This window comes from Euleptes europaea, chromosome 4, assembly GCF_029931775.1.
Source record: "Euleptes europaea isolate rEulEur1 chromosome 4, rEulEur1.hap1, whole genome shotgun sequence".
NCBI classification, from domain to species: domain Eukaryota; kingdom Metazoa; phylum Chordata; class Lepidosauria; order Squamata; family Sphaerodactylidae; genus Euleptes; species Euleptes europaea.
Genome location: NC_079315.1, coordinates 87,089,299 through 87,099,856, shown reverse-complemented (window position 1 = coordinate 87,099,856; position 10,558 = coordinate 87,089,299). Strand labels below are relative to the sequence as shown.

General features: G+C 39.3%; 1 protein-coding gene across 1 annotated transcript in view; it reads left to right on the top strand.

Moving 5' to 3' along the window:
* The first annotated feature begins 9 nt into the window (after positions 1–9).
* The window catches only part of MSH3 (mutS homolog 3), a 68,955-nt gene continuing 58,406 nt past the window's right edge, over positions 10–10,558 (top strand). Inside the window, exons 1-8 of the mRNA XM_056849014.1 lie at positions 10–189; positions 2,447–2,540; positions 3,773–3,954; positions 4,890–5,102; positions 5,641–5,757; positions 6,903–7,022; positions 8,230–8,370; positions 9,162–9,328. Of these exons, the coding sequence (XP_056704992.1) occupies positions 10–189; positions 2,447–2,540; positions 3,773–3,954; positions 4,890–5,102; positions 5,641–5,757; positions 6,903–7,022; positions 8,230–8,370; positions 9,162–9,328 (1,214 nt within the window). The remainder of the gene's footprint in view (positions 190–2,446; positions 2,541–3,772; positions 3,955–4,889; positions 5,103–5,640; positions 5,758–6,902; positions 7,023–8,229; positions 8,371–9,161; positions 9,329–10,558) is intronic.

Sequence of the window (10,558 nt, the reverse complement as noted above, 5' to 3'; positions counted from 1 at the left end):
CCTATCAAGATGCCCCGGGGGCGAAGGAAGCAGGGCCCGAGTGGCGGGGCCCGAGGGCAAACAGTGCTGAGTAAATTCTTCTTGCCGTCTCGGTCAGCCGGCTCTGCCTCCTCGGCTTTTCCTGCCGGCGCCCTCATTCCCGCCGAGGAGAGAAGCGAGGGTGGCGCGGCGGCTTCTTCTCTGTGCACGGTGCGGGCCTAGGCTGGGGGTTGAGGGGGTGATGCTGGCTTGTAATGGGAGGTGGTGGGTTTTGTCGGACTCCCCACGTGCAGGAGGAGGGTGAGGTGGTAGCATGGAGCGCGCTGTCTCAGGCTGCGAGGGGAGGGTAACCATTTGAAATGCCCCCCCCAGTGTTTGCAAAAAAATGCTTCCATAAATAGAAAGTAGGGTCAGCCCTGGTTAGTATTTGGATGGGAGACCACCAAGGAATACCAGGGTTGCTGTGTAGAGGAAGGCACTGGCAAACCACCTCTTAGTCTCTTGCCATGAAAACACCAAAAGGGGTTGCCATAAGTCGGCTGCGGCTTGAAGGCACTTTATAAATAGAAAGTAAACGCAGCAAGCAAAGAACCTGGGGTAGGGCCCTGCTATGCTACTTAAAAAATTTTTTGCATAGGGTTTTTTTTAACGGGAAGGAACTAGAATCGATAACCTGCTATCTAACGTGGTATAGCTTATTCTGTTCTTTCAGGTCTCTGCTACCTTATTCTGCATGGAAGAACTTTGACTTGATGTTAATTCACAGTGGGTGTTAGTCTGTTTGCAGTAGTCAAAAAGGGCAAGAGTCCAGTAGCACCTTAAAGACTAACAAAAATATTTTCTGGTAGGGTATGAGCTTTCGTGAGCCACAGCTCACTTCTTCAGATACAGCTAGAATGTGAATCCATCGGTCTTTAAGTAGAGGAACAGTATGTAAATGTGAATAGCAGGCTTGATGGGATTAGGTGTGATATGCAGAAGAGTCTGTGATGTCCAGGGGAGAGATGGGTGTGGAGAAATCAGCATTGGTAATGGGCCATGAATTCAGCCCAGGTAAATGCATTGACTTTAGTTTGAATATCAACTAATTCAGCAGTTTCTCTTTCCAGTCTCCCTTTAAAATCTCCCTTTACTTGATGTGCTATTTATAAAATTGAAGCACAGCCCCAATCATGCCCTGGCCCTGTTTCAGGGAACAGATTTTCAATTCAGTTCGATTTATTACGGTCGTTTGACCAGCATTATAAAAAGGGAACAGATTTATTTAGCTGTTTCATGTACAGTCTGCCTTTCTTCTTGACATTTGCATTGGATTACATAATTTTACAATTTGATTGGGTTACGCAATTTAAAATTGGATTACATGGTTTTGAAAACATTATAAAACAGTATACTACATACAAACGGTCCTGAAATTTGGATTACAAAATTGCAGAACCCAAAATGACAGTATAATGCATAAACAAATGATTCTATAAAATAAGATTACAAACTGGGACAATAATGGACTAAGCAGTTTTTATTCTATTGTACTATAAGAGAGGGGAATTACATAATAATATAAATAGTGAAATAATAAGATAAAGCAGCCACTTTTTTACACGTGGTGATGGTGTTTGGTTCAGAAATTTCTACAAAGCGGATTGTGTCAATTGAGAACCACACATACATGACTGGAACAAGCAATATACTTGGGAACATATTCACAGAGGGAGGTGCCCCAACTCCTATCAAATCAATGGCCGGGGGGGCGGGGGCAGGAATTCTGTCAGTATGATTTGGTCCTCCTAATAAAAGCTAAGATCAGCCCTTTCCTGTAAGTAAATGCAGTGTATTCCTCCAGATAATTCCAGAGTGGTAGCCGTGTTAGTCTATGTTCATCCATGTATGAAAGTGCCATGAAATTGTAAATGATGACTAACGGACGAAATTGGGACCCCAGCAAAAGGTTTTCAAGGCAAGTGAGAAGCCGAGGTGGTTTGCCATTGCCTCTCTGCAGAGTCTCCCTTGGTGGTGCGCCATCAAAGAACTGACCCTGCTTATCTTCTGAGATCTGATAAGATCGGGCTGTAACGTACCATTCCACATCATCTAGCCATGTTAGTGTGCCGTAGCAAAAATAACAAGATTTTTATCTGTGTATGCCTAGCTTAAGAAATCTGTGACTCTTCACCAATTACAGATGTTAACTAGTTTATTATAACAAGTGAGTGGTCTTGGTATTTTTCCTGTATTCCATTTTTAAAGGTTAAAAACTTGGTTTTAAATTGAAGTTAAAGTTCTTGTGGTATTGTTGGGAACCTGTGGCATTTCCATTAGTTATCTTAAGTGTTTTGTTAGAGATAGGATTTTTTCCATGTTGAATGTTGGACTGTTGCACATAGTTCATTGGACATTTGTCCTGTTTTCTTTGCGTAGATAATTGCACAGTGCAAACAAACTTAACCTTTTATTTAATGTTTTGTAGGATCCTGAACCAGTTGGGAAAAGGAGAAGAACTGTAAAAAACAAAGTCCAACCTTCAAAGAATTTGCAGGGTAGACAAAAGAAAGAGGGAGCTGGTGAGTTTTGAATAAGGGGGTTATAATTAAAACAAATATAAAATATAAAAATAAAATATAAAATATAAAAAACTTATATTGGCTTAATTTAGAAGCAGCTTTTAAAAGTCAGAGAACAAGATCTAAGGACAGATATTCCATATCTATTGCAAAGTTACTGAGTGTTCAACTTTCTACAGTCTTTCATTCACCATGAAACTACTCCCAAAATCAGGGGAGAATTCTGGAACTCTTACAGCCCATTCCTGAGCTTGGGGGCCATATGGGCTTAGGAGATGTCGTGACTCCTACGCCAGCGTCTGTGCCACTTGCGCTGTGCAAACTAGCACGGACGCTGGCATAGTGCCATTTGCACCGGCCCTCCTGGATTGCTGTGGCAGAGCAGCCATCAGCTTTTTGTTGGCACAGCATCACTGTTTTCAATAGGGCTATCCCCACTTTTTAAGCATTTTTATTTTTTAAATGCCTGTTTTTAGTCTTGCAGCAGCTGGGAAACCTCATTGAAAGAGTCGTGTCACCACTCCGGCCGCACCGTCCCTGGCTGCTGCTGCTACTCTCAGGAATGAGCTGTAAGCCTCTGCTGCAACCTGGGAATCCAGGAGTAGCAATGGATTAAGGAGTGTTCCAGGCTGTACACATTTTTCAGGGTGTGGGGAAGCCCCTCGATTAGCAGGTAGTGTCACTGCCCCTTTTTCTCCAGAAGGATTGATTTGACTATACAGGAAAACTATGCAATAATTAATTGCATTGATGGCTGTTTTTCACAAGTAAAGCAAACTGATCTATGCAATTGAAAATATATTTTAGTGATGTTTAGATGCATGCTTACAAAGGTTTTAGGGCTTGTTCAGATGAAGCTTCTCTGCTGTCAACTGCATAAAGGATCTTGATATTCTTACGTTGATGTGCGAAGTAGGAAAATTATATATAATGAACATAAGAAAGGCCCTGCTGGATCAGACCAAGGCCCATCAAGTCCAGCAGTCTGTTCACACAGTGGCCAACCTGGTGCCTCTAGGAAGCCCCCAAACAAGACGACTACAGCAGCACCATCCTGCCTGTGTTCCACTGCACCCAATATAATAGGCATGCTCCTCTGATACTAGAGAGAATACGTATGCAGCATGACTAGTATCCATTCTAACTAATAGCCATGAATGCTTTCAACACTTGGCATTAAGTGTGGAAGGTTTAATACAAGTAGGGGTTTGTTTTGTTTTTTGCTAATAAAGGGGAGCAAAGAAAATGTACCAACCCTCGAATATGTTCAGAAACATTTCATAAATTGCGAGAATTTTCTAGTGACTTTGAACAGCCGAGTCATAGAATTCATTCAGAGATTTCTCATGGAATCCCACTTGTGGATTTGAAAAAAGGTCAGCAGTCAGTGGTTGGAAACATTGACATCGATAAGGTAAGCAGTTATTTTCCAATCTCTCTTATCAAAATGATTATAGCATTCTTTCAAATGCCAACATATACTAAAGCAAGCAGTATAGAATTCTTAAATCTGGGAATGGTCTTTTCAATGTTTAACCACAGTTTAAAGAGAGAATTTTTGCAATATTAAAATTGCTTGTAAGTGACTCTGGATAAATTGGTTTGGATGGGTGGGTGAGGAAGAATGGCTAAGAGTTCTTAGAACTGCATATGCATTTATTTGAATTATAGTATCTATAGATTTAATTGAATCTACAGTTAATGGTTCACTTGGTTGGATCCCCTGATCTGTGACAGTAGGTTGGATCCCCTGATCTACGAGAGAAAAGATTGTAGAATCTTCCTCCCCCGAGCCATTTTCAGTCCTGGGAAGTTTATCCCAGAGTTGATGGACTTGCGTGTACCAGTATGTAATGATTTCCTATTTAGTTAATGCTTTAGTAATGGTCTTCATATTGGTTTTAAGATTTTATAGAGACAAAACTACCATATTGTGTCTGTTGAATAGTTGTCTTCTTCATTTTCCATTGCCTCGGTTTCGGTTCCCATGTGTTTCCCAGCACTGCTTTGTCAGTCTGTGCTCTTAGGAAGTTTGCCCGCAACATCACTCTGGCATTACCTTGGTTACGTGCAGTTGCCTTTTAGTACGTGTTTTACATAGTGGTATTTGGGGCTGGGTGCTATGACGTGCTGCAGAATTCTTGTTTTAAACTCCACTTGTTCTTCCTTTTTTATTGACTTTCTATCTTTGATTTTTGACAGTAAGTTTCAGAGTTAAAATATTGGATTAGAATTCGGATCTAAATTAATTTCTTGGTTCCAACAGAAAAATGTAATATGTGAATCAAAATAAATCATATTATTCTGTACTAATTGTATTTTTTTCTTATGTAATTTCTCTTATCATAGGAAAAAACACGCCTTCAATTAAATCAATTTTCTTCATCAAATACAAGTTGTGAAAATATTCAAAATACTTCTGATGTGATTTTCAATAAAAGAACCAAAAGTATATATACACCACTTGAGCTCCAGTTCCTAGAAATGAAAAATCAATATAAGGATGTTATTTTATGTGTTGAGTGTGGTTATAAGTACAGATTCTTTGGTGATGATGCAGAGGTAAATCCTTTCTATAAGTAGCAGCATTGCTTTCTATTTACATGTTATTGCTGTTAAAATTACACATGATCCCTGTAAAATACGAGCATGTGGAAAAATGTAGCACCATGTGAGTCTGCCCTGTTCTGGCTGAGGGAGGGGGTCACAGCCTTGATCAGGGACCTGGCTGAAGTTAATTGAAGAGCATAATTGCAGTTCAGACCACTACATAACCATACCTTGTATTTACCTAAATTGTATGCTAAACAGGTTTTAATGGTAAAATTTATCTGTGGCATGCAGTTGACATTGGAAAGGAAAGTTTGTTTTTCTAACTGTCATGTGATTTGAATTGCTGAATTTCCTGGCAGAAAAACAATCATAGTTAGTAATGGTAGTATTTTTTGTCAGCTTTATTTTGGGGGCAAATTCTTCAGGATTACTTTTATTCTTTTCATTAGTAGCTGTTTATTTAATGAGCACCATGTGCTCACATAAGAGCTCCAGGGCACTTGTGGACCTGATTGAATGAATAGCTGATTGTTCTCATGCCTTGTAGATTGCTGCTAAGGAACTGAACATCTATTGTCATCAGAATCACAACCTTATGACTGCCAGCATACCAACTCACAGGCTGTTTGTTCATGTTCGGCGACTTGTAGCAAAGGGATATAAGGTTTTAATCTAATCAGTTACCTAACTCAATTTTTTATTTTATTTAAAGCAGTTATGCAACTATAAAATGTAAGCTTAAAGAAATGTAATTTCTAAACCAAAGTAATTTATTTCTTTTGTATTTTATGTTAAGTATTTTATGTGGTAAAATTGAGCCTGAACCGAAACTATATGTTTAGTTTATTACAGGGGTGTCGAACGCATTTGTTACGAGGGCTGGCTATGAAATAGATGTCACTTGATCGGGCCATGCCTCGCCAGCCCAGATCAGGTGAAGGGGGGGAGTGGCTACCTCGGATGGCAAGCCCACAGCAGGCGCCCCAGCCCAAATCGAGAGTGGGGGGCTGGCTCGCAGGCCAGATAAGAGCTCTCAAGGATCCCGGCCTAGCCCCCGGCTGTATGTTTGACATCCCTGGTTTGTTAGTTTAGTTTAATGGATTTATATCCTGCCCTTTCCTGACTATGTGTGTCATTGCATGTTTGTTTTGGAGAGTGTCAAAAAAAACCTCCTCCCATTCTCAGCATTTCTATTTGACATGCCTTGAGAAATATCTGTGTTGGAATGCTGTTTTGTAACTTCTTGTTCCCTGCCTCAGCTCTTTTTCAGCACCATTTCTCTTTATCCCCACTGCTATTTAATCTCACTGTGGTGTACCATCTGATTTTGTCTTTGGGCATTGGTGATATTATCAGAGCAGATGGAACACCATGATGTCATCAACAATCTCATGATTTTTTCAGCCAGATTAAATGGCAGCAAGGCCAAGCATTCTTCAAGTTCCAGTGGGAACTCAGAGTAGCATATATCATTCTCACAGCAACCCTGTGACTAGGTTAGGCCTAGAGTGTGAGACTTGCCCAAGGTCTCCTAGCAAGTTTCCATTGCAGAGTGGGGGTTCCCAGATCCTAGCCTGACACTGTAACCACTGCAACACACTGGCTCTTGGTTTTATAAGCATTTTGGTATATCAGAATTGTGCACAGCCTCTGGCACATGGAGCAAGGAAGCTGCAATTGAACAGATTTAATAAGCATGCTTTCAATCCCCAAGATGTCTTTAATGCTATGTTTTTAACATTCTGTTTGTTGTCTACTTAAAATATTATTGTTTGTTCCAGTACATAACATTATTTGTTTCTCTTGCAGGTAGGAGTTGTAAAACAAATGGAAACGGCTGCCTTGAAGGCTGCTGGAGAAAACAAAAGCTCTCTCTTCACCCGAAAACTAACTGCTTTGTATACAAAGTCTACAGTTCTAGGAGAAGATATCCTTATCATATATACATTAGTATTTTCATTTCAGGAGATATTTATTTATTTCGTTTTATGCCCCGCCATAGCCAGTTTTCGTTAATTATGAAATTTATTTTCCCCTGGCTCCTTTACATCTGTTACAGAAACCACTTGTCTTTAATGGTAATGTTTCTTTAGATCAGGGCTTCTTAAACATTTCCACTCGCTACCCCTTTTCGCCCGAGAAACTTTTATACGACCCCGGGTTTATAGGTATATAAAATAGGCATACAAATCAAATATTTACTGATAATAAAGCATAAAGAAATTTATTTTAAAACAATTCTTTGGTATACATATAATTTTATTTATTAAAGACTAAAGCAAATTTGCATACTAATGAGATGGATGTGCTTCTTTTGCAACCCCCACATTCAGTTACGCGACCCCATATGGGGTCGCAACCCACAGTTTAAGAATCTTTGCTTTAGATAATTTTATTTGACATGTTGCATTATCTTCATGCCTCCGTAGTTCCTTAAGTTAGAATAATCATTCTTCCCTCACCTGTTTTTAAATGTGAGCATACATTACACACATATATAGTATGGCTATATTTAGATTACTATGTATAGTTCTGGTTATCTGTCTATAAAAAGGCTTTCTTTAAGCCGGAGAAGGCAGTAAGAGATAAAGAGTGTTGGGAGCATTCTCTCAATGAGAGAGGGCTAAATAATGTTTTTTATTTAGGGAAGTCATAAGTCACCTCTCTGGAGACCTGCTTGAGGTTGCTTCCAAGTAAAAACAATACTGTAAAACACAAAAACAACATTCAGGGCTCTTTAGTTTAAAAGAAAGATGTCTAAATGAAGATATAATAGACGTGTAAAAATGGGATGTTTGTGTATGCTGTTTTGGGTTTTTTTTAGCCTATCAGTACTAAAATTCAACATGATCATAAATGGTAGTTGGTTCTAAAAATGAACAGAGAAAATATCTTCATCCAGGATGCAGTAAATTATTTATGGGTTGGTGGGTTCTTTGTATAATTTAATGTAACCATAGCTAGTGCGACATCAGTGTGTCTGATGTTGTATGGTGTTATGTAGCACTTTTGGAAGCTTCCCTACAGAATCAAATAGGACAGCATATTGAATACTATGTGAATGAGCAATCAAGACATTACTTCAGTTGGTGATAAAAACTATACAGCAAGTAGTTTTCCTTAACATCCATTAAATGTGAATCCTTTACTGAAGCTTGATCATCTTTCCGATGCTGAGGATGTATCATCTGATGCCTGTGATAATTACCTTCTCTGTATCTGTGAAAGCAAAGAAAGTTTCAGGGAGAGAAAGCAGGACAGTACTATAGGTATAGTGGTAAGCAGTCGGGGAATTTCTATGGTCTTAATACTTATTTGTAGTGTAATTTGTTTTTAGAATTGTTTGTGATAGCTTGTGATTTTCATAAAATCTGCAAAAACCCATCAACATTATCATTTAGAATATATTTGTATTTATAACAAGGAACAAACAGATTGTAGATAGCTAAGGCTATCCTTGAGAGCCAGCATGGTGTAGAGGTTAAGGTGTTGGACTAGGACTTGGGAAACCTAGGTTCAAATCCTCACTCGCACCGTGGAAACTTACTGGGTGACCTTGGGCCAGTCACACACTCTCAGCCTTGACCCTGGGTAGTATTTGGATGGGTGACCTCAAAGGAGTGCCAGGGGCGTGATGTGGAGGAAGGCAATGGCAAACCACCTTCGGATGTCTCTTGCCTTGAAAGCCCTACAGGTTCGCTATAAGTCAGCTGTGACTTGACAGCAAAAAAAGGCTATCCTTATCATTTTGTAATGTAATTGTATTGGCATATTTTGAATCTCGTTTTCATTTCCTATTATTGATTAGTTATGAGTTTCATAGGAAAATGTAACTGCAAAATTGATTAAACAATGTGATCTTTTTCTTTGCTGACAGATGAAAGCTGTCTCAAAATTTTTTCACTTTACTGTTTGATAACTCTCCTAGAGAGGCAGAAGCAACCACCTTTGAACAATGTAGACATCTGTTGCAAATAGCCCTATTCCTGCTCCGTTTGTTAAATATTAATAATTTGTTATATGTTAATAACGTTCTATTTATTATTTATATATATTTCTTTTTTTCAGGCTGTCCAGCCTAGTACAGGGGAAGTTATTTTTGACAGCTTTCGGGACTCTATAGCTCGTTTAGAGTTGGAAAGTCGGCTCTTACGCCTGCAGCCTGTTGAAGTTCTTCTTCCTGCTGATGTGTCAAATCAAACTGAAAATCTTATCAACACTGTGAGTTCTGTAAGGTAAGCTTTTGTGTCTTGGCTAAAGATGATATTTTGATCCCCCCCCCCCCAGTAGAACCAGTCTAAGGTAGCAATACAAAACCAGAGAACAAATTTAAAATTGAACCAAAAGGGCACAGGTTATTCAAATTAGGATGCGATGGAGAGTTATAGTCAAGGTATACATGTTCCCCTGAGATTTGCAAGACTAAAGAAATGCTTTAAACATTAGCACTGATAAATTACCTAAAGTTTCAATTTAGAGATGGATCTTGCAGTGCTGATATTAACAGTTGTCTGTATTGTAGACAGATGAGACCTATAGATTCAGTATAGCTGTGGTGAGATACATAGGCGATTGTGGTATTACAGCTAAAAAAGCATCCTAAGCCTGCCAAGTGAGACTGAATCAGCTGGTTCTACCTGTTGACACTGCAACACCTCCCCTTCTTTGTGCTACTGCTATGAAGAAAACGATACACTTACCAGCTTTACTCTTTAAGGCTGAGGCCAGTATGACAGAGGCACTCTTAGGGATTTCACAAATGATGAAATGTAGCTATAGAGTCCTTTGGTTTGTAGTGCTTTCTTTAATTGCTGTGTAAGGGAGGGGCCATGGCTCAGTAGCAGAACATCTCTTTGATGTGCAGAAGTTCCCAGGTTCAATTCCTGGCATCTCCAGTAAGAAGGACGAAGTAGTTGGTGATATGAAACACTCTGCCTAAGACCCCAGAGAGCTGCTACCAGTCCATTTTGGAACTAGGCCAAAGCTTCTCTCTTTTGTTTGTCAAAATATTACGGAGCACTGAAAAATCTCCTATAAAATATTTTCATTTCTGGAATGAGTGGAATCAAATATTGTTGGAAGATTTGGCCTAGGAGCACGAAATGAAGCATGAAAGACTCATAGAATTCTGTGAAGACAACCATTTGTTCACTGCGAACATATGTTTCAGGTAACCAAACAGACTATTGTGTGTGTGGACATCACTGGATGGCTAATATAGGAATTAAATAGATTACATAATTGGAATCAGAAGATGGAGAAGCTCTATCCTCGCTACTAAAACAAGACCAGGAGCTGGTTGTGGTACAGACCATGAATTGTTAATATGGAAAATTAGAATAAAACTGAAGAAAAAACACCAAAACAATGCCAAAAATACAATTACTCATTTCTGAAGAGTTTAAATACCATGCTATCAAAATCCCCCCATGTGTACTGAGAGAGAGATTGCTTGTTTGCCAGAA